General features: G+C 45.3%; 2 protein-coding genes across 4 annotated transcripts; both read right to left on the reverse strand.

Annotated features, from left to right (window-relative positions):
* Positions 1–8,879: 8,879 nt before the first annotated feature.
* On the reverse strand, positions 8,880–13,075 carry LOC147978876 (polyadenylate-binding protein-interacting protein 9-like). 2 transcript variants are annotated; one of them, XM_087546585.1, is made up of 10 exons: positions 12,533–13,075; positions 11,479–11,616; positions 11,352–11,396; positions 10,922–10,994; positions 10,732–10,844; positions 10,583–10,642; positions 10,370–10,417; positions 10,212–10,280; positions 9,394–9,455; positions 8,880–9,303 (listed from the first exon to the last, which is right to left on the reverse strand). In XM_087546585.1, the coding sequence occupies exons 1-10, from the start codon at positions 12,821–12,823 to the stop codon at positions 9,246–9,248; spliced, it is 957 nt and encodes a 318-aa protein (XP_087402711.1). In that variant the 5' UTR covers positions 12,824–13,075; the 3' UTR covers positions 8,880–9,245. The 2 variants fall into 2 exon arrangements, with proteins under 2 accessions (XP_087402711.1, XP_087402710.1); XM_087546584.1 differs by having other exon boundaries at positions 11,479–11,619.
* A 4,054-nt stretch (positions 13,076–17,129) lies between these two features.
* LOC147978877 (uncharacterized) lies at positions 17,130–24,096 on the reverse strand. 2 transcript variants are annotated; one of them, XM_087546586.1, is made up of 11 exons: positions 23,865–24,096; positions 22,635–22,762; positions 21,915–22,042; positions 21,549–21,735; positions 21,337–21,437; positions 20,692–20,775; positions 20,545–20,593; positions 20,369–20,460; positions 19,737–19,857; positions 19,507–19,580; positions 17,130–19,431 (listed from the first exon to the last, which is right to left on the reverse strand). In XM_087546586.1, the coding sequence occupies exons 2-11, from the start codon at positions 22,725–22,727 to the stop codon at positions 17,490–17,492; spliced, it is 2,871 nt and encodes a 956-aa protein (XP_087402712.1). In that variant the 5' UTR covers positions 22,728–22,762; positions 23,865–24,096; the 3' UTR covers positions 17,130–17,489. The 2 variants fall into 2 exon arrangements, with proteins under 2 accessions (XP_087402712.1, XP_087402713.1); XM_087546587.1 differs by lacking the exons at positions 21,915–22,042; positions 23,865–24,096.
* Between the last annotated feature and the right edge of the window lie 364 nt (positions 24,097–24,460).

The raw sequence follows: 24,460 nt of genomic DNA on the forward strand, positions 1-24,460 counted from the left end.
CTCCAATCCACATGGTCCGTGGAGACGACCTCCACGCCATCAAATACCTCCCACTGGAACTCAAAGGGCCAGCTAGACACTGGCTGAATAGCCTGCCCGAGAATTCCATCGGCAGCTGGGAGGACTTGGAAGAGGCCTTTCTTGACAACTTCCAAGGTACATATGTCCGGCCCCCCGATGCCAATGACTTAAGCCACATAGTTCAACAACCTGGAGAATCAGCCAGAAAATTCTGGACTAGGTTCCTAACCAAAAAGAACCAGATAGTTGACTGTCCGGATGCCGAAGCCCTAGCGGCCTTTAAACACAACATCTGTGACGAATGGCTAGCGCGCCACCTTGGCCAAGAAAATCCGAAGTCCATGGCAGCCCTTACGACACTCATGATCCGCTTTTGCGCGGGTGAAGACAACTGGCTGGCCCGTAGTAAAAACACAGCCAGCGAGATAGGCCCCTCCGAAGCCAAGAACAGCTCCGGCAAACTCCGGCGCAACAGACACAAACGTCAAAGCAATGGCGACAACACCGATGACACCACCATGAACGTCGGATTCAGCGGCTCCAAGTTCGTCCAGCGAAAGAAGGCCTACAAAAGGAACAGCGAGGGACCATCCAGCCTGGATCACATACTCGATCGTCCGTGCCAGATACGTGGTACCCTAGATAAACAAGCCAATCACACCAACAGAGACTGTTGGGTTTTCAAACAGGCTGGCAAGTTAAATACCGAAAACAAAGAAAAGGGATCACAAAGTAAGGACGAGGATGAAGAGCCCCGGCAGCCGAACACTGAGGGGCAGAAGAAATTTCCCCCTCAAATCAAAACGGTGAACATGATATACGCTACACACATCCCCAAAAGGGAGCATAAGCGAGCACTCAGGGACGTGTACGCGGTAGAGCCAGTCGCCCCAAAATTCAACTTGTGGTTGTCATTTCCGATCACCTTCAATCGTCGAGATCACCCAACTAGTATCCGGCATGGCGGTTCAGCCGCACTGGTCCTCGACCCAATCATCGACGGATTTCACCTAACACGGGTCCTAATGGACAGTGGTAGCAGCCTCAACCTGCTCTATCAGGATACAGTGCGGAAGATGGGCATTAATCCCTCACGAATCAAACCCACAAAGACTACCTTTAAAGGAGTCATACCAGGCGTTGAGGCCCGCTGCACGGGTTCAATCATGCTGGAGGTGGTCTTCGGTTCTCCGGACAACTTCCGAAGCGATGAGTTAATCTTCGATATCGTCCCCTTCCGCAGCGACTACCACGCACTGCCGGACGAACCGCGTTTGCTAGATTCAACGCGGTGCCACACTATGCTTATCTCAAGCTGAAGATGCCCGGTTCGCGTGGCGTCATAACAGTCAACGGAAATACAGAACACTCCCTCCGGACAAAGGAGCACACCGCCACCCTAGCAGCAGAGGTACAAAGCGGCCTTCTCAAGCAGCATCATAGTCTGGCTGCCGAGCCCCTGGACATCATTAAGAGGGTCCGGACTACACTGCAACAGGATAGCGCGGCTCGTCAAGAGCTCGATTAGCAATTCGGCCTCCGTCCCAATCCCGATGAGGTAGTGGCATTCATACCACGCGTCCATAACTACGCACTCAAAATTCCATGGGCATCGACAGAGGCACAAGCTATCCCGGGATCCACGGTTCGGCTAGACCGATCCCAGACACACACATAACTTTACTATCTCCTTTTCCCTTGTTTCAGGTTTCTCCTATGGGGCCCCCCTTAGACGGCCTGATTAACGATCCCATCAAAGGACAAACACACCGGATTGACACGGAGCACAGGCGTACATGGGAAGCCCTAGAAGCTAACCGTTCTTAGGACCCACACGCAGTCCGCCTTCGGGTATGTCATGTCAAATAGCCAGTTGCTTATTGCATTATTTTGTACCAATGCGCTTGGACGCATTAACCCAACTATAATGGAAACAGTTCATGATCCAAGTTGAAGGGCTCCAGATCCTATCTCTGTTCTCCCTCTGTTTTCCTTTATATCACTTATTTCCAAGCAACCGTACACTCTGGTACATTTCATATTTGCCAGGGGCTCCCCATCGCCCCACGATACGGCAACAAAGTCCGAACAATCCTTAAAGATAAGTTCGCCACCCCGAATTTAGCATTATATGCATTGGCTCTGAATCATGTCTTTGGTCAATAGTTGGGTTGCCCGGCTCCTCTGCTTGCTACCCTATGTTCCGCTAAATCGGCTAGGGTAGTAAAGGGAGAACTACTGCGATTGTGCCCTGGCCTTGACCAGATGAGCACCTCAGTAGAGAAAGCCGAAAACTGATTGTCATGATACGGCGAGAGCCGGTCAGCTGTTCGAGGGTTACAAATCGTTGGAGATTTTTTCCGCATTACGCGAAAGATCGGCACTTCCCGATCACATGCTGACAGCACCCTGACTTGAACCAGGGGCTGCGCCCATGCTTTATTATAAAACTCCTATGGCTAATTGAGGGCGTTTAAGCCGTATAGTCCGATTGCCTTGTTCGTTGCGCTAAACAACTCCTTCAAGGATCATATAATTGGATCAAGATTGTTTAGATTCCATCCCGAACACCTCCGTACTACCTACGTGAGGGCAGAAGCCGACGACTGGCCAACCCTCAGATTACATACAACACGGCCGCACAGGAGGAAACAATTAAAGCATAACAAAATTACATCACAAAACATGCTTTGTTTTTTATAAAAGGCAAAGTCAACATGAATACATTTATTGAAATACAACGTCCTGCGAACATTGTGCTGCCGCAAGGCAAGACCCCTCCAGGACATCCGCAAAATACAGTTCGGGTGTGCGGTGCTCCTTGCCCTCAGGTGGCCCTCTAGTCACCTCGATGGCATCCATCTTCGGCCACCACATCTTGCAACGGGCGAAGGCCATGCGTGCACCTTCAATGAAGGCCGAGTGCTTGACGACGTCCAGCCGAGGACAGGTGTTCACCATCCGCCTCACGAGTCTGAAGTAACTGCTTGGCATAGCTTCGGCTGGCCATAGACAGATTATAAAATCCTTCATGGCTAGTTCGGCCACCCTATGCAGCTCCACCAGCTGCCTCAGCTGATCGGTGAAGGGCACGGGATGCTCTGGAGCCGCATACTGCGACCAGAATAGCTTCTTCGTAGAACCCCCTCCTTCGGCTCGATAGAACTTCGCGGCGTCTGATACACCACGGGGTAAATCCGCAAAAGCCCCTGGGGAACTCCGAACCCGGGTTAGTAAAAGGTACTGCTTCTCCGCATACTTGCTTTGCATCTTAAATGCCTTACCCGCCGTGATCTTCTTGGCCTCCTGGATCTCCTGGAGGGCGGCCTGGGCCTCATTCCGTGCGAACTCCGCACTCTAACGAGCCTTGGCAATTTCGGCCCCTTGAACCGACACATCATGCTAGGCCTCGCATTCTTTCACCGCATCGTGGAGCTCCTGCTGGACTTCTTTGACTCGGGCCTTGGACTTCTTGCGGGCGGCTTGCTGCTAGACAACCTTCTCCTCGGCCTCGCCCAGGGCCTCGACCTTGATCGCGGCTCCTGCACATATCACGACACTACAGTCAATATGCAGCGCCTATCCTTTCCGAACACACAGCAAGTCGTCACTCACCTTGCTTCTCCTGGAGCCGAACCTTAACCTCGCCGAGCTCGTTCTCCATCCGCTCTAGCCTCTGCCTCAGTTCAGAGACTTCGGCAGCATGCGAGGTTGCGGCCAACAGCGACGCCTGCTTATCCATACATATTACGTTAGTCTCCCATAACAAAAGATTGATCCTCTATCCGGTTCTTCTTGCCGAACACCGGATAGTGTCTCAGGGGCTACTGTCTACACGGGGTTTTTTCTCTTTCTTACCTCGAAACCTGTCAACAGGCTGCTGCAGGCTTCATTCAATCCACTCTTGGCGAACTGAATCTTCTCGATCACCGCACCCATAAGGACACGGTGCTCTCCCACAACGGAGGCGCCTCGAAGCACCTCCATCAGGTTATCCGGTGCCCCTGGATGGACAGGGGCCACCGGTGGAACCGGCGCATCCCCCTCCTTCAAAGGGGGCTGCTCGCCCGATTCCGGAGCCATATGGGCCTCCGGAATCGTATTCGGATGAGGGCCGAACTGGATGCGGCCCTCTTCGCCAATCTCCATGGGGATCGGCTCCCCCATGTGTCCGGCAGTGGATGTCTCGCCTTGCGGCGCCTCCCGGACAACATCCTGGGTTCATCCCCGGTTCGGAGCAGTCCGCCGGGATAACACTTCGGTGTCGCCCTTGGCCCCGGGGGAATAAGCAGGCGGTGGAGAGATGCTCGCCATCTCCGACGGAGCCAACGAACCTCCATATGAGGATCGCTGGATAAGGTCGTGGGCCAGACTGCAATAGCACAATTAACTATGTCAAGATAATGAAGAGAAAGGACCGGATGCGTGCATGAGCGAGCCGTGTCACTTATGATGCGGCCTGGGGCTTAGTGCGAGGGCGTCTTTCCGGACTGCTATCAACGTCCCACGTGGTGTTGACCGCTGGGACGCTCTTCCCCTTCTTGGGCGTTTCCGCCTCCGGATGCGCCGAAGCCGCCCTCTTCTTCTTCCTCTCCTCAGGGGGAGGGTTGTTTTCCTCCTCCTCCTCTTCCTCGCCATTGTCCTCAGGGACAGAGGAATGAGCGTCGTCGTCCTCGGACGTCACGTCCAAAGTGCCCTTGCGACGGGGCCGCTCTTGGCCCCCTTGGCCTTCTTCTTGGCCTTCTTTTCCGGCACCTTATAAGGCGCCGACACCAGCATCTCCGCTAGACGCGGGATGACCGGTTCTTCAGGCAGCGGAGCCGGACACTGGATCTGCTTCGCCCTCTCCATCCAGTCCTGGAAATACAATGATAAGCTCAGACATCATCCTTGAAACGATTAAGTTGGGGATACATCAAAAAATAGCATACCTCACTGGCGAGGTGTTTACAATCGTGACCACGGTCTAAGTCTGTGGCCGGTGGTTTCTCGTTGCCCTTAAAGAGAAACTTCCATGCGCCTTCGTGAGTAGTCTCGAAGAGCCTCACCAGGGTCTGATGCTTCTTCGGGTTGAACTCCCACAGAGGACGGCTTCGGCACTGGCACGGAAGGATCCGGCGAACCAGCATCACTTGGATCACATCAACAAGCTTGACCTTTTTGGTTGCCATGCTTTGAACGCGCGCCTACAGCGCTATCACCTCGTCAGGGGAACCCCAGTCCAGACTCTTCTCGACCCAGGAGGTGAATCGCATGGGAGCGCCGGAGCGAAATTCGGCAGCTGCGGCCCTGGTGGTGCCGCAAGGTTCTGTGATGTAGAACCACTGCTTCTGCCACTCCTTTACTGTGTCCGCAAAAGTACCTTTGGGCCAGGAGACGTTGGAGAGCTTGCTCACCATAGCTCCTCCACACTCCGCGTGCTGGCCATCCACCACCTTCGGCTTCACGTTAAAGACTTTGAGCCACAGCCCGAAGTGGGGTTGGATGCGAAGGAAGGCCTCACACACGACGATAAACGTCAAGATGTTGAGGAAGGAATTCGGGGACAGATCATGGAAATCTATCCCGTAATAATACATCAGCCCACGGACGAAAGGGTGGAGTGGAAACCCTAGCCCGCGGAAGAAATGGGGGAGGAACACTACCCTCTCGGTGGGCTTCGGTGTGGGGACGACTTGTCCCTCGGTCGGTAGGCGGTGAGTGATCTCCTTCGCCAAGTATCCGGCCGCCCGAAGCTCCGTAATGTTCTCCTCCTTGACGAAGGAGACCATCCACTTGCCCTGACCTCCGGATCCGGACATGGTTGCTTGAGTGGAAAGGAGATGAGAAGTTGGGCGCTGGAGCTCGAGATTGGAAAGGCGGAGACAGAGAGAGGGTGTACAGCGAGTTGTGCTTCCGACTGGCTCAAGCGCGCACGAGCATATGCCTTGCCTAGTTCGTGATAGTACACTGCCTCGCTTTCTATTTTGTTTTTTCCTTCATGTTTTTATTTCGTTTTTTATTACATTTTCACTTTTGTTTACAATTTAAAAAATTCTAAACATATATTTTACAAAAATATATTACATAACTCATTGAAATTTTTTAATCATGCATTTGTAAAATATTCAAAGTGTGTACAATTTTTTTTGACAATGTATTGAAAAAAATATGATAACATTTTGATGATTCTTATAAAAACAATCAAGCATTTGAAAATTTTGAACAAATATTTCAAAAATGTGGACAAGTATTTTAAAAAGATTAGACAAGCATTGGGAAAATGTTAAAAATGTATATAGAAAAATGTTGACCATGCATTAATAAATAATGAATTTTAAAAAAAATTACATAAAAATGTTAATTAAGAATTTAAAAAATTAAGATGATTTTAAAAATGTTAATCAAGCATTTGGAAAAACGTTGAATGTATATAGAAAATATGTTGACCATCCATTCAAAAAATTGTTAAACTTGCATTTTTAAAAATGTTGATAAAGCATTTGAAAAAGGTTTAATGTGCATAGAGAAAACGTTGATCATGTATTAGAAAAATATTAATCTTGTATTTGAAATTTTTTAATGAATCATTTGAAAAACATTGAAAGTGTGTATAAGAAATATGTTGACTATACATTGAAAATATGTTATTCTTGTTTTTTTAATTATAATCAAGCAGTTAAAATGTTAATAAATCTGTATATATATAATATGTTGACTATGTATTGAAAAAATGTTACAATTGTATTAGAAAATGTTAAGCATGTATTAGAAAAATATTGTTGACATATACAAAAAATGTAGAATGAAAAATCTAAAGAAACAAAGCAAACCAAGAAATGAAGACTGGAAAGAAACAACATAAACCAAAAGAAAAAAGAAAATGAATAAATAAAATTGAGAAAACAAATGAATAAAGAATGAATAAATGGAGAAGAAAATGAAATTTTTGACTGAAGAAAACAAATGAAAACCAAGAAAGAAAGAAAAGAAAGAAACTAGTAAAACGTATAAAGAAAGGAAGAAGAAACGGTGAAACAAGAAAAACAAACAAAAAAACTCCTGAAAGCTAGTGGAAATCTGTTTTTTTTTTACTTCAAATACTTCACGCTCTTCATATTGAACATGAAATGAGCGATGGCTTATTGGCCAGAAGCGCAACGAAGTAACAAGATATCAAGGGATCAATCCCACACCAGCCCTATTTCCTGTGACTTAATTATTTTAAGAGCGATAACGCGACGGCCCGTTGATGCTAGAGCTGAACGCGAGAGAAGCGACCATCTCATCGCTTAATGCGAGATATAACAGGCTGCTGCACATTTGGGCATTCTCTTGTTTTCTTTTATGTTTTTCTTCATTTTCCTTTTCAGCTTTCTGCTCTTAACTTTTTGTCCCAGTGTTATTATTTTCCTTTATTTTTTCTGTTTTTATATATTTTTCCCTTTCTCTTTGTACATGAAAATCGCATGAGGACGTTATTAACATATTTTATTTTACCAAGACACAATGAATGTTTACAAAAAATAATAAATACTTATAAAATATATAGTGAATGTTTTTTATATGCAACAAAACAAATTACATACGTGATTAACATTTTTGAAATACAGGACGGACATTTCTAAATACACAACGGGAATTCTTGAAACAGGAGATGAACATTCATACACATGAACGTAAACATATTTTTCCATAGTAATTTTTTCCAATTTTAAAATGATCTGACCATTTTAATTCTTTAACACTACAAGCAAGAAATATAAGGTCTTTGGCCAATGGGGATATCCTACAGTGGGCACGCGTAGGCTCATGGGCTAGCAAATAGCAATGGTCTCCTCCAGGCGCCTCAACGCCGCGTGGTCTCCTCCGAGCGCCGTTTTCCGGCCGGAGTGGCTCAGCTCAGCAGCTGTGGCTGCGGGGTGCTCCGGTGGCCACGCTCATCCTCCATTCCACCGGCGTCCGGCGACCAGCTCGCGCCCGTCTTCCACTCTACCAACGACCAGAGGCCACCGGCCGAGTGCGAGCAGACGCTCGCCTCCATGGGCCTCAACGCCGTGTGCGTTTTCTTGGACGACGCAGCCCGGCCGGCGGGCCTCACCGACACGACACGGCCTGCTCCATCCGACGGCGCATTCGTCTCGTCGATGAAGCCGCCATCCAAAGCGCGCTCGCTCCCGTCGTCGGGAGCCAGCTACCCCATGGCGTTGTTGGGATTTCTCTTCCTCGGGCATCCTGAGGCGAGGGGTCGCCATGCTCAGACGCTCGCCTCCGTGGGCCTGAAACGCCGTGTGCGTTTTCTTCGACGACACAGCCGGCGCGGCCGCCCTGAACGGGCTCACCGACACGGCCGGCACTGCGCCCGCCGCCGCCGCCGCGCAACCTGACGGCCTGGAGGCTCCTGCGGACGGCATTCGTCTCGTCGATGAAGCCGCCATCGTGTGCGAGGTCGCCCCGTTCTCGACAGCCAACTACAGTAGGAGGCCCGGACGTTGTTGGGATTTTAAGCTGAAAACTCGTTTGTGAATTGCATCGTAGATCGAACACTCTTTGCACAATGTAGTCAAATAAATCGATCTACACTGCTGTCAAAGAACAAAAAAAATCAAATCTGTGTACGTGCGCGGTGCTTCCATATATAGATCATTCTCACTAAGGCAGTCCGATGGTCTGCATCCATTAGTCAAGACGGCATAATACGCTCACTCGCTTCGTTTGTGCACTTCCTGCGCGACCTTTACAGCATTACCCACTTTCCACGCACAATGTGCAGGATCACGGTCAACCTGTGGACCAGAACCTTTGGACAACAGGGGGCGATCGAGCTGCAAAGGCTCGCAAGTTTTAAAACGGCAGAATAGCAACGAAAACTATAGGAATAACAGCGACAATCGATCGGCACGTCAAGCCGTTAAAATATCATTCGTTTTGATGGTAATAACAGCCAATGAGATAACAAGGAAACAATGTTTTAGCCACAGAAATTACTCTGAATGGCAGGTTTTTCTACTGGTTGCTCCATCCATCACAGATTTGTCTGCGAGATGCGGGACTCTCAAGACTCTCAAGGGTCTGATTCAGCCAGTCCCTTTCCAACAGTTTCTCAGAAGGGATAATTAAAGGAAGAAAACGCTCTTCCGTTGCAAGGATCTAAGCAGAAACATCATAGTTTCACTGGATCGCGGAAGCTATAGGTGATGGTCAGGCAGCCTTCCCGTCAACAATCCAGTGTGTAGCCGAAGCAGTCAGTTTGACACCACCCGATTTAGACGGGGCTTCACCGGGGTCTTGGAAGGGCTCACCCTGAACCACAATGCCACCAAGGTTACCAAATGCACAGGTATCTGAATTTCAGGTAGAGAACATAAATGGATAGGAGCCAAAGGGTCATACCTGACTGGCAGTGTGCCCAAAATCATCCCACTGCAGTTCAGAGCCTGGATGGCACCCTCAGCCTGCAATTGCGAGCGTTTAACATGAGAAGTGATTGTCAAAAACTACATATGAAATGGGCTCTCTGATGGGAAGAAATGACACGTACACTGTAGAGAATGTAGCATAAGAATATACAAGTAAGAGTAAAGAAAAACAAGGTGTAGTGAAAGAATAGAAATCAGACATGCTTTTCAATTTCTTAGCATACTTATTCACCGGAATGCAAATAAAAGAATCCTACATGCTTATGCTGTTGTGCAATTGTGGGGAAGGCACTTTAAAGTTTGAATCATTTCTAACTGAGGGAGCTTCACGGGGTTACGTCATCATGGTTAGCCTCAGGCAAGCTTGGCTCCTGGTTCTTGATAAACTACTTTTAAATGACCAAGAAACCATAGCCCAGGTTCATTTCCTTACAAACTCAAAACTGGCAATATACAATCGACGTTTTGTGGTCAGTCTAAGGAAAATGGTGTTCAGAGCAGTACTAAAGTGGCATCTTGGTTGACACTCCATAACAAAGCAGCGGAATGTGAATGGTTGGAAGTTGGAACAGTGACTAATGTTATTATAGATTGTACTCTTGTGAAAACAACAGACTGGAGCCATGCTGACCATGCAAATAATGAACAAACTACAGGCACTGATCATGCCCTTGGTTAACTAATATCATAGCACATAATTTAAAGTAATAGGCTAATAGCTACTGAGCTAGTAGGAAATCGTTCAATTAAATTGGGACTTAGGCTACAGATAAAAAGGCTCTTAGTTCTTACATTGACAAACTCAACAAAAGCAATCCTTGTTGAATGTACATTGTCGCCTAAAAGTCTCAAACGAGAGACCTGCAATTACAACAACAGAAACATTAAGCAGCCAGGATACTTATTTAAAAGATGTGCGACAGGATGATTGGATTTGCGCAATAGCTCACCTCACCACAAAGTTCTTCAAAGAAACTCTTTACATCTAATTGAGTAACCTGCAGCAAAACAGGTAAAATTTAATGAAACATTCATTTGATTGTCCTGTCTCAATTGTTGAGTATCTCGCAGCTAATTTAAGAACCTCGATGTAAAGAGATGTATGATGAGAAAATGAGCAAGTGAAAGTCAATAAGATGACAGAGTATAACAGAGATGGGTACCTTCTTATCTATATTTGTACAATAAACCGTCCGTATGACCATTTCCTTCTCATCCTCCGTCTATGGGCCAGGCACAATAGGATGCTATTATTAGTTAAATTGTGGATTAGCAGAATAGGTGTCACAGAAGGTGAAACCAAACAACTTACCGCTGGAAGAAATTTTGGATTCACAGGTAAGATAGCTGTCTTTGAAGGCAAGACTCTAACGGGGTAGAACCCAAGCATTGTGCCACCAAGGTTAAGTGCAGCTCTAGCCCCCTCTGTACAAAATGTACCATGTATCAAACCATCAATTGACTGCTGAAAAACGTAAATGTAGCATGTGAAGATATAATACCTTCACCAGAGAACTCAATGAATGCAAACCTCATAACAGAATGTGGATCACCACAGATTCTGCAATCGACAACCTTCAGGACAAAGAGAAAAGACAGTTTCACATATTTGCATTACAGAGAATTAAAATTACAAAATACTCTATAAAATAGCAAATCACAATGTGCTGGCAGGTAATTTTTCTTATCACTTTTTTCCCTACTTGATTTTTGATAACCAAACGTACATGAAATCTATAGAACAGGGAATAGAGAAATCATGTCGACCGAATAAAGTTAAAAAATGTTAGATAACCAACAATTACTAAAACCCAACCAGGTATAATTGTGTCAACCTGATCTGAGAGAGCAGTTAAATAGACTAACATCTCTGTGTAGCATTTCTACTATTTAATATCAGTACAACTAAAGCCCTCAAGTTAAGTATCTTACTTGCCCGCAGTTAGCAAAGGTTTCAGCAAGTCTTTCCTCTGTCACCTAACAGATGGTCAAAAGCATTAGATCCAACAGGCACTCAAGAATATAGCTATGCACACTAATATAATCATCAATTACTCACAGTATGGTCGAGTTCAGAGACATAAACGGTTCGTCGGATGCTCTCTTCCCTGTCTGCACGCCTCGCCCTCTCATTTGTCCTCCTCCTTCCATGGTTGATGTATACATTCCTCCTCTCATTATCTACAAAATTCCTTCTCTGCTGGAAAGGAAAACACACTTATCACTTCTTATTCCTGCTTGTATCTTTTGCCTTTCCAATAGAATCATAATACCCAATCTTAGCTATTATATGCAGCTGATCTGGAGAAGAATCATGTTATTAAACAACAGACATCTGAATCAAAACCACGAAAATGTCTAGTCTCAATCTTTTTATACTCCTAAAAACGAATGGCTCTAAATATCAAACTGAAAAGGCTTTCACATTCCAAATTATGTTTTCTCTGAACTGAATTGCTAGATTCAGAGACTACCTAATTACAAGAAGGTGTACGAGTAGATCACAGTGACAGAGTAATGATATGATACTTCTCATCTGGATTTTACATCTATCAAAATTCTTAAGTGAAATGTATGCTTACTTGTTTAGAATGAGATCCTGCTACTGTAGAATCGTGTAACCATCTAGAAAATACAGAACACTAGCAAGATAGCATTATAACTCACATGAACTGGAATATTTTACCCAAAACAAGCCAAATCAATAGGATCTAAAGCCCAGAATAGTAATCAAACACACCGACGATGTAAGCAGCAGAGAAAACATATCCCAGAAAGAGATTTGCATATAGGTAGTACCCCCCCCCCCCCCCCCCCCCCCCTAATCGTGACTTTGAAGTGACATCTTACTATAACCAAGGGAACCTCGAAAAGAAGGACATGGCTAGGCTTTCACTAAAGAACGCCAACAACCACAGCACGCGAACCACCAACCGCCGGTAACGCCATCCAACACATATGAGGAAAAAAGATAACGCATCCAATCTTAGCGTATCAACTAATGCAAAAAAAAAAAGTAATCGCATCAAATCCTCCGCACGATCCGAGCCTCCCAACCAAGTCCCGGCCTCTGAATGACTGATGATACTGCAGAAGAGGCCGCAGAATTTTACCATGCGCTGCTGGTACCCAATGTACCCGGCGTCGGCGCTGCCGGGGTACCCGGCGATCCCGGCGCTCCGGCCTCCGATCGGGCCGTAGTAGAACACCGGCGCGTCCGCCGACAGGCCCTTCCTGGGCGTGGCGGCCGCGGAGGACGGGACGAACTCCTTGGCGGCCGGGTTCAGCTTGGAGAGCAGGTCCACCAGCTTCTGCACGTCCTTGCGGTACTCCGCCTCCTTGGCCGCCGCGGAAGCCGCCGCCTGCGCGGAAGCCGCGGGCGCGCCCTCCGCCACCGCCGCCATCCGCGCGGTCGCCTCGACACTCGACGCACCACCAGACGCCGACGGCGAGGCCTCCAGCCCTGGTCGAACTCGAATCGCGGGGGCGCGGACAGGGAAGACTGGTTGGTGGGATTCTACAGAGGCGAGGCGGAGGCCATGTCTGGTGGCTCTGTAGTCCGCACTTCGGGAGGGAGGTGGGAAGGTTCGCGTGCGATGCGATGCGATGCGGTGCCTGGCGCTCGTGCTCCTCGCTAATGGCGTCGATTAGTCGCGGGTGGGTTTTGCTTTTACGGGGGTTTTGGCCATTTGCGGCGTGGAGAAAATATGCCGAGAACCGGGGAGAAAAGGACGGCTGCGAGGGGGGCTGGCTTCTGCGTGGACGCGGTCTACGCCATTAGATCTGTATATGCGCCGGTGCATTTGGATTTTAATGTTGATTGCGGGTTTAATGTCGACGGTTACTCTTGGCCGCAAAGCGCGCGGAATTACTGGTCGCTCAAATGAATGTAAGTGCATATTTCATGAACTATGCTTTGTTTAAACATTCACCGGTGCGAGTTATCTTTCTTAGAGTTTGTACGGGTGATACGGAGATCGTTTCTTACGTATTCCACGGCATATATAAACGATGATATATGATGGAGGGTGTTATCTTTAGTATTCAATGAGATAAGTTCTGAAAATTATGTGATGGTAATTATAATTAAACTACAAAACATGTGAGTAACATACTGTAAGACAACTCATATAATAAATAGAGACAAATGTCTTATCTTTATCCTTAAGAGATTATCTCTTAGCTAAGAGAAAGTAAGCAACTCACCAGTTATCCTATAAGCGGCTAAGACATTAATATGGACAATATTTGGAGAGAGGGAAATTGACCAGAATATTAATTAACTCCTTTTTTAGGCACGAATTGATGCGTGTTAACTCTCCCTTAAACATGCAATTATGAGGCATTTAAGAAGGGTCAAACCTACTTTATGGGCCACCTTTTTTTTTGAGAAGAACTTTATGGGCCACCTGATCTGGTTGTATAGGATGGTTGATATGAGTGAGGATATCAACGAAAATGCTAAACGGAGGCCAAGCTCCATCAAGCTCTCTATTTTAAAAAAATGAAAATCATATTGTTGAAGTTTCAAAAAAAATATAAAAACACACACACGTTCATACGGATGTATACTACATATGTGTAAAATTTGAAGATGGTACACACTATGGTGAGAGCTAAAAAAGACAAAACCATGATTTTGAAAATGATGAACAATATGTACATTATTTACTATTAAAAATGTACGAGTTTTTTCTTTTTTGTGTAGCTCTGACCATAATGTAGTTCAACGTCAAAATCTATACACATATAAAACACATCCGTATAAACATGTATGCTTTTTCCCAGAATTTTTCGGAACTTCAAAATGTGATTTCTGAATTTTTCAAAAAATCGAGCTCCATGTAGCTTGTCCACCAAAATGCCCTACTCGAATATCAACTACTTCTTACTATACTATAATAAAAACCTAAAAAAGAAGTATATTGTGAAGCATTGTTTATGAAAAAACTAAAATTCATGAGTGCGAATAGTCGAAGTTAGACGAGTTTGACCACACACTTTGTAAAACAGACATTTCCGCATTTCGGGATAAGAGAGTACTAACATTGAACGTTCTCTTCGTGGATGCGGAGTAAAATGTCAAATGATGCCAAAGATCATTTGGCATATGTCTGCATCGGTAATGGAGGGTCTTTGCTTAAACCAGCAACCTTTACCAATCTTTTTCCTTAATAAAGGTTGATACGCCCCAAAGTTGCGGCTATTCAATGGGACCGGTCTATGAACTAGGCTTAGGCGGTTAAGGTGCCGATTCTAGCCTATGCGGTCGCTCTTTATAGCCGGAGGTTGTTTAGCTCACTGCACCACAAGTATCTGTAAGTTTGATCGTCAAACTTTCCAATGCTTTAATCGTTATTATGTGTTGCATAATTTTGCTTTTCTTAAGAACTGCTATTGACGATCCTAGTCGCAGTCTGGTCTTCAGTCTTGCGCTAGAGATTATTAAGGTCTAAAACCACGCGCGTTTGTTAAACACAGGCTGAGAAAGGTGCTTTGTCCGTCTTGATTAGCAGCTGGCGAGCCGAGCTTATGTGATTGCTAAAACAAACTAACTAAAATTGCAGCTGCACTTTTTCAAACTTTTTATGCCAGAACTTTGACAGGAACTTGGTGCTGGTTTATTGATATTAATAATAACTAGGAGTACAAGTTTCAGTGTACTGGAAGGCGCGCGCACACGGAATATGTGGCTGCGACCAGACGCTCACCAAACATGGCTTCAGACTGGCGTGCTTTGAGTTGCTACTTCTTTATCATTTCCCGGCAAGAACGTGAGCGCCTCGTGATGGTAAAAAAAACGTGAGCCCCTGATTATTACGGAGGCTTTGGGTTACCCAACTGGAGCTATTAGTACATCACATCGAAACCAAGCCGAGCCAAGGCATGAAAAAACAGATGAAACTCAAATCTGATGTGCGCACACAAGCAACCACATTCAGGTTATTCGCTCAAAAAGAAGAAAGAGAGAGTGGCCCTAACTGCCTGATGTGAAGTACACGCGTGAGCGACCATATTGGTTATACATCTAACAATAATGACCCAATTTTATACTAACTTTGTACTAAAGTTAGCACAAAGTTAAGTCATCTATTTTGGAACGGAGGGAGTAGCTATGTAGTGCTATGATGTACTAGTCAGCGCTATCAGTTTAAACTTGAGTATTCTCACGTATCTCTAGTAGTTATACAGTAATAGTACAACATAAGAGATGGGCTAAATATATAAAGCCTTTCCAATCAATAAAGTTGGATGGGCTAGATTTGCATTTTGTGTCTTCACAGAAGAACCCAAGAACTGGTGTTCGGGGGAAGTTTGAAGCGGTCATGGTGGATCGAGTCATCGCTCTTTCGGTGCATCCCGACTGAGAAAACAATCGTCTTGCAAACGTATACAGACCAGGGAGTCGCATTTCGGATGTTAATTAGGGCAATTTCGTGGACATGTGGTTTGCTTTGTTGATCAAATGCCTAACCCCCGGTCTAAGAACATGTTTCCATCTTCTCCTTTTTCCCATTCCACCGTTAACAAACGCGTGAGACGAGACGACTCCGCGATCCACATTTATAGTAGCAAAAAAAGTGTGGAAGAAAAATGGAAGAAGGGAAATTTGAAGGAAAAGAAGGCAACAACTTTGAGTGTGAAGCATCTATCTAATCCCGTCCATGGCACGCATCATGCAAACCAGGCGCGCAACAAGAGAGGAGCGCTCCACAAGCTTTCCGTTTCGTGAACCAGCAGGCGCAGATGGGCAGATGGAGGGCCATGCCAAAGCAGAAAGTTGACGTTCATATACGTGTGTTCTTCATTGAACTGTTTTTTTCCTCGAGCAGTTTATGGAAATGCTTGGACCGTTTGTTTGTGTATGTAGGACGCAACGTGGCCATGTGCGAGTTGCCTTGGTTTCGAAGCCCCTGTGGTGGAAAGTTTTAAGAACGAACTGCATCGAAGTCCCTATTGTACACATTGTTATGGCACATTGACTAGGATGCAAGACCTCGGCGTCCTGGGATTTTCGGTGGTGTACAACAGTAAGCCGCTGATCAGGTCAGGACATGCCCTGTTGTTTTCGGTGATTTGCATGGGCCACGGGAAGTACTGATTGCACTTGGTGTGGTACCATTGGATAAAACGGCTTCAAACCACTGTGGTACTCGTAGTACAACTGGACATCAATGGGTTACTGGTACAGTGGTACTAGCACCACTGTTCTGGTACTCGTACATTTTTCGGCTTGACCGAACCTCATAACTGCATCGCGACGAAGGATTAGTCACCAACTGCTTGCTCTCTTCTGCAAGCAACTGAGTTGCTAAAAGTCCCATAGAAAAATACTGTACAGAGTTGCTAAAAGTCATGGCTTCATGGGCCTGGTTGACCAATAGAGAGAATCTAAATGGCATTCAGTACTTAAAGATTTTTATCAGCATCACTTTGCTTTCTAGTAGTAGTTAGCTTGCACCAGCGCAATTGGTGCTTGTTGTCGTGAAAGCAGTGGCTCACAGCCTGTGCTTGGGAGGGGAATAAATTCCTTCACAGTATCACCATCATTGATCGATATGGAGGGGCATGTCGTGATAAGCTTGGCAGAAAAAGGCAGACACAAACAGCCTCATGCTCATGGGTTGACAATTGCTTTTGGCGATCAGAAGATTTGGAAAAAGAACCTGACACAGTATATGATTTAGGCTAGTTGGACGAGATGGATGGTGAACCATACAATAGCAATCATGTGTTGTGTCCTGGCCTTGTGCTAACATCGTGGAGCAACCAAAAAGAAGCAAGGCCAAGTAACTCATGGTCCAGCACAGAACAGCAGTAAAACATCGGCCACACTACAAGAGTACAGATCCAATGACGGCTATTCGGCAAATTTGCGCCAAAGGTACCATCCAACATAACCGTTTTACAATAAGTTTCACGTTTCATCTTTACAAGCTTAAGCTTCAGCACGAACACTTGCACTGGCGACCCCCATGTCGCCGACATCCACCCCTTCTGCGGGCTAGGTTAGCATGTATGCATGACTGGTGCGTCTGTATTGTTAGGGTTGCAACACAGCTCTGTTAATCAGAACAGGGTGTACATGGAGTATGAAAGGTCAACCTGTGCACTGTTCAGGCCTGGATCTGCGCTTCCATTGGTCCAGTTTTGGTAGAATGTATCATACCCACCAGGGGCCATGTAGCTATTGGCACCTCCATTCCAATATTCAGGCATCTGATTTGGTATATTGCTTACGGACGGAAAAGTGCAGCAGCATCTCATGGGGTTTTGATCCCCACCCATGGGCTGGGGCAAGCCACCAGGGTATGGAGGTAACTGACAGTGATTTGATGCACCGAAACTGGGGCCATGAGTCTGTGTGGGTCTCCATATGGTATCAGTGGAGCTGAGTGTGGAAGATATGCTCACACTACTACTTTGTTTGTGGTCTCCATCATCTTCCAGGCACTCTGAGACCCAGCTAATGATGTCTGGTTGGTCTGTAACAGAGCATGAATCCTGTGCCGGGGCATCGGATGTAGAGCGCAGTGCAGAGCAAGTTGAGGAGCTCATTGATACAGACTTGCCTGAATCAGAAGACTTGTGAAGCTTGCTGAATCCAGGTGGGCAAACTAGTCTCTTTCTTCCTTGACTATCCCTGGCCAATATATCACTGACTGGTCTTGGTAGCCGAATCTTTTCTGCATGCTCAGATGGAATTTTAGCTCCTAACAAGGTCATTTCCCCATTGCACAAGCTGTGATCCCCTCCCTGTGGTGAAGGTTGATGTTTGCCGTCAGTGCACACAACTTGATTGCCGAGAATGCTACCACTTGCTACAGCTTTATTTGAAAGAGCTGCCTTTTGTTGATGCAAGATCTGAGATTGATTTTCAGATGCCAACTTTCTGTGCAAATTTGAAAGCTTATCTGGCGCAGCTGATGTCTGTGACACACTATTAGAACTTGAAAGATTACGGAGCACAGTAGGAATGACGCTCGAACTCTCCAATGCAGTTGCACTGGCTGATACAGTGCTCACCATAGCCTGCATGTGCTTTTCTTGGACTGGATTATCCCTGGTATCTGAGCATGCATTCTTCTCCTCTGCTATAACATGAGGTTTAACAACTGCTGAGGAAAGCTGGCTAGTTAACCTATGGGAAGGTTCCTCTGGTCTCTGGGAAACTCCCTTTACAGCCTGGTATCTGGGAATTGCAGTTCTGTCATTGCCTTCATCTTTTGGCAAACCAAGTCTCTTGGAATTTGAAATCCAAGTAACTCCTGTAGCTTTAGGCCTTGTATCAGTAGATGATGTCGAACTAACTACTTGTCCTGCAGTTTTAGACCTTGCATCAGTAGATGATATCGAACTAACTACTTGTCCTGCAGCTTTAGACCTTGTATCAGTAGATGTCCAACTAACTACTTGTCCTGCAGCTTTAGGCCTTGTATCAGTAGATGATATCGAACTAACTACTTGTCCTGCAGCTTTAGACCTTGTATCAGTAGATGATGTCCAACTGCATGCTTGTCCTGCAGCTTTAGACCTTGTATCAGTAGATAATACCGAACTAACTACTTGTCCTGCAGCTTTAGACCTTGTAACAGTAGATGATATTGAACTGCATGCTTGTCCTGCAGCTTTAGATGATATCCAGCTACCTACTTGTCCTGTAACTTTAGACCTTGTATCAGTAGATGTCAACTCCCTGGTAAGCACAGTCAAGCGGCGAGCTGGTCCGCTAGATCCTTGTGAAACTATATTAGCATACTGTGGTTTCCTCCATGAAGTTTCAACTGTCCCATTTACTTCTGAGGCCACTTTCTTGGAATCTGAAATTCCATTTCCCAAATGCACAGATGTATTGGATTTGTCATCGCTAGAAGCCAACTGGTCCTTTGGTCTAAGTGGTGGTAATTCTTGAGATTTGGAGGCAACCTGTTTTTGCTGACCAAGTACGCCCTCATGATTACTCTGCTGATGAAGAGCTGTATTTACAATGGATGCCGGCTTGCCTGAATCCCTGTCAAAGGATCAAAGATGACCATCAGTAGAAGATACAACAGCGGGATCAGGAACCAGCAAACAAAATAATTACCGTGGAATTGCTGCTGGCAGGGTACCAGGGTTATTATTGCAAACTCTGGGTACTACTACATCATTGACGCAAATCTTCAAATGCAGGAAACACAATCAGTACAACGATGATGTCAACAATCAGCACATACCAAGCCAATATTTTCCATCACAGAAAAAATACAGATAATGGCATTGACAAGCATATCCCCATGAAACATTAGCTCAGATTGAAATATTTTCTTATCTTACTTTATCTTTGGAATTCACACTACACATGGTAGTTCTTGAATTGCAGCCACCTGGAGAAGGTAAAGTAACTCCTGAACGCTGCTGGGGGCCCTTCATATTCATTCCCAGCAAATGCTGAATCCTTATCTCAGAAAAGAAAAGAAAAGAAATATCTGAACCTCCTGCTTTTGATAATATATATAATATTTAAGGAGTGTAAGTAAGCTACCAGTTTTTCTTTGACAGAACATTATAACCTTAAAACCTATAGATGGTCCAAGAGAAAATATGATAACACTGATGATCAATAACAAGCTAAGAACAAAAGAAGATATAGCCACAGACTAATTGAATGATACCAATTTTAGAAAAAGTTGTTATCATGACTGATACTAAGAAACCTGCTAGCAACTAAACATCAAACCATGGATAAGACGAGTATGGTCTTGGTACAGGTTGCCAAAGCTGCGGTTGCAACCAAAATAAAAAAAGGTTGGCACATAGAGTATGAGCGTAGTACAACTTTGCGAAAGTTGCAAGTGAATATTTAGCCAAACAAAGCTTTCACCGTAAACGCCAACAATAAAACAAGATTAATGAATGCTAAATTAAATTCCACGTGCGAATTTTAAAAGGCTAGTAGCAATTTATACCTTGCGCAAAACACACCAACATCATCTTTGGTACAAACATCTTCTGGTAGGGCTTTCTGGTGCACATATGAACAATTTGGCTTTTGGCAAACCTGAGGTAAGACATGGGAAATTTTAGCAATAAATGGAAGGAGTCAGTAGTTGGAGGCAAGTGAAGGTTTATATGTAACACACACCTTATTGCTTAGCCATATATGACAATATCTTGTAACGCCAAAGGTTGCCCTGCACGGGGAACAGATAAAACATAAGGCATAAACTTCGTAGAGCATGAGATGGATGGTGTTTTATATTAAACCTATGTAGTTAGTGACAGAAATTACTTTAAAGGTCTGCCATCCAAGATGAAACCATTAACCGCCTCTATGCACAGTACAGCTTCTTCTTCTCTCGAATATGTGACATATCTGCAGGAAGACATGCAGAGAATTACGCAAAAGCTAGAAAACAACAATTATCAACTGAAAAAGTGTACTCCCTCTGATCCAAGTTAATTGTCGCAGCTTTAGTACAATTTTGACAATTAATTTGGATCGGAGTAACAATTTTTTCTGAATATTTTGAAAGAAAGAACATATTGACTGAAATATAAGAGAAAACATTCAGCTCCTTATTTGGGTGGGGTGAGGTTACATTGGTGGTATGTATCTATTCGGAATGACCATTAAAATAGGGTAACCATACTTACAATGTGTGATCTTATGTCACTAGGTGGGAGAATGTATGTTATCCAAAAAAGAGGTGGCAAAATGTGGGTTGGGTTAAATTATATGAAGTTGAATATGTTAGGCATGCTTCACCTTTTCTAAAATGTGTGAGCGGCTTTTAGTGGCTGATATCTATCTAGATCTGATCCCATAGCCAATAATATTATCTATTTATTGAGTGGTTCTTGTTTGACTGACTTGTTCCCAGTGTTAAAGCGATATAATTTTCAATTGCAATTTCTACTTAACCAAAAAACTTACACACGGCCAGAGTCAGGAATCTGTTGGTTAGCTCCAATGTTGTCGATAATGATGTTCTCTATTTTTCCATATTGTCCAAGAAAATTCTTTTGCCTTAGAATCTGCATGAACAGTGAACAGTTAGTTTTTTTTCCATATTCACTACAATAGATGTTTAATTATAAGCTAAGGTACTAAACAATCACACTTTTACAGCACAAACACATATTTACCTTTTCACTGGCAAACTCAGAAGGCATCCCGATAATGTACACAAGCTTCCTCTGAATCACACGAACATTATCTGGATGATCTATTGGTTCTTCTGCCACTCTCAACTGATTCGTTGCCGATTTCTGCTTTTGAAGCTTCATTTGTTCATGTTGCAAATTTAATTTGTCAGCACAAAGTTCCTTTAGTCTGCAATTGTAAAACAGAAGACTAAGTCAGGCAACAATTGCCGCATTATATTGAGATAAAAAGAAGTCCCCTAAACTGGAACCTTGAGAAATATAAGGACGACAAAGGGAGAACCATAAGGGAAAATATTGAATACAATATAATAGGAGATTGTAGTGATAAAGTCATAAAACACATGCATTTGGTTGCTGATGCTAGTCCCCAAAATCCTATCCTTGTTGTAGATAGAACGGCATCCAGGGCACCTCCCGCCACACTCGTCCTTCTGGTCCATTTCCATTATATGATGCCAGCACCAAAGACATATCTACCAAAAATATAGATTATAAATATGTGTATTCCATTGATACACAAGTCCACACGAAGATGCACCATTTGAGTTGTTCATCATGTGCCTATTGTATGAAATGAACAAGTACAACAAAAGCATACAGCAAGACAAAGAAGTAGCAGAGCAAGCATTTAATTTGCAGAAGTATATAGATGAAATGATTGCATGAAAACTTGTTGCATTGTACAGTAGCATTAGCTGGCATCAAATAGCAGACATAGCTCATATATTACATGTCGCAGGCAGTATTCATCTCTTGGCAGTTAGTAAGGACAGTTAGCTTAAACAGACTGGAAAAACCTTTCAATGTGTTATTATTAAATTCCTGAAAACTGTGGTAGTACATTTAGTAAGTGATAAACAATGAGTTCTGTTGGCCTTTCATTCAAAAACAGTCCTTAACACACTTGAAGGAGATGCCGTCACAGATACTTTTGCTCAAACTTCAACATAATGAATATGAACAGAATAATATTGAAGCAAATGAGAGCAAGAAATATAAGTAGTACACTAGAATCACATGAAATCAAACACTGAAACATGATTTCCAAGCAATGGATTTTTTTACCTCATATCCGCATTTACAAGGTTTCAGCTGTTTATCTGTCAAATCCATAGTCTCCATGCAAAGTGGACATTTGTCTTTAGCTTGGGTACTCATGGTAGCTCAAGCCAGTACTTAAAGCAACAGGAGAACTGAAATAGGGAAAATAACTTCATTATCAATTTAAACTAACAATATCCAAAAATATTGTAATATGCATTAGAAGTGTTGTTAAAAGAATTGTCAAGAGTGGCACACGGCACACACTCATGTTCTGATTTCTAAACTCCTGAGGCCCAAAATTAAGGTCAATCAAGTTACATAATCATCATGCATCTTGAAACCAAGCATGCACCGCATGTGTTGGCAATGAGAATTCAACCATGAGCTTGCAAATTACTTCACATTCCCTCTACGGTTCATCAGATTTCCTGACCACCGCATTACCGAGAAGCCTGCTGACAATCACATCAACAAGCTAATCCAATCACAACAAATTGGGGGTCCAAATGCAAATCCCACACTCCTCGAGGTGCATGCAGAGAAATCACACCTAAATCAGAATTCTAGAGTCTAATAGCCTCTTAACCACACACAATGCAGGTTCGAAAATTAAAGGAGGGGCCCATCTAAATACGATATTAAGCAAAGTCGCTATCATTCCGTACGGAAACCCTAGGGTCAAAGGGGATTGCACGGACTCATCATTGATCATACCCCTAAAACCCCAACACGAGAACGCTAAAACTGCAAAAGGCTGAAGAAAAAATTCTGGGAGAAATCAAACTGCGGGCACAGCAAATCCATGTAGGATTAACTTCAAAACAGATAAACCCGCAGCAGTTTTTCGACTAGAGGCGAGCCCCGACAGTACCCCCAAAAGGTCAGACTGACAACCGCCCAAAACCGCCGATGAAAACATGCCACATTTCGTCGCGATCGGAAACCCGCCGCCACCGCCCCAATCGGCCGCTTCCCCCAGTCAACCTAACCGAAATCGCCGAAAAATCCCACAACATTCGACCAAAACCTTCCCCAAACCCAAAGCCCTAATAAATTCCCCACCGGACGCGCTCGGAAACACTAGCCCCCGGCGCTCGGAAGCGGCCAAACAGGCCGAAATACAGCGCCAAATCAACCCGAAAACCCCGCGCCGAAAACCCCCACATTGCGACTGACCGAAGCCCTAGCTGGAGGAACTGAAGCATCGAGCGGGGGTCGCGATCGGAGATGGGGGGCGGCCGGAGCACTCACGGCGGGGGTGATCGGAGCCGCGGGGCCGCCTCGGTCGCAGGCCCGCTCTTCGTTCCCACCTTCGTCGTCTGCCGCTCTGCACCTTCGCCTCCCTCTGCTCCCCCTCTCTGCTGCGCCTGAAAGACGAGGAGCTTTGGCTTGTTTCTTTCTCCGGGGGAAAGAGGGGTGGGGGGCGCGGCGCTGCTGGCGAAGTCTGGAAGGGGACCGAGTCTTATTTTTTTCTCTCCCCCGTCCGTCCAGATAGCCGCGGAGTCCTTAATTAGTGAACGTAGACCTACCCGCAGCGCAAGATACGCGCCGGGACGCGTCACGCCGACACGTGGGGCCGCCCCATACGTAGGGGCCAGTCACCGTCGCCCGGGTGGGCTTCGCCACGTCCAACGTGGCTGACGCGGCCGGTCAGGGCTTTCTTGCTCCCTCATCCCTGACCCCTGACGCGGCCGTACGCTTGGGCGATGCCCGTTCCCATCACGCCATCGCCCCACATGGACGGGCCCACGTGTCAGCCTGCGAAACCCCATTGGTACGCACGCGTGGCCGCAAGCCTTGTCGTCTTTCCGGGGCGCGCTCGTATATCCGCTGGGCGAGGAGCAACT

The sequence above is a fragment of the Triticum urartu genome, chromosome 3A (assembly GCF_056163025.1).
Source record: "Triticum urartu cultivar PI428250 chromosome 3A, HENAU_Tu73, whole genome shotgun sequence".
Classification (NCBI taxonomy): domain Eukaryota; kingdom Viridiplantae; phylum Streptophyta; class Magnoliopsida; order Poales; family Poaceae; genus Triticum; species Triticum urartu.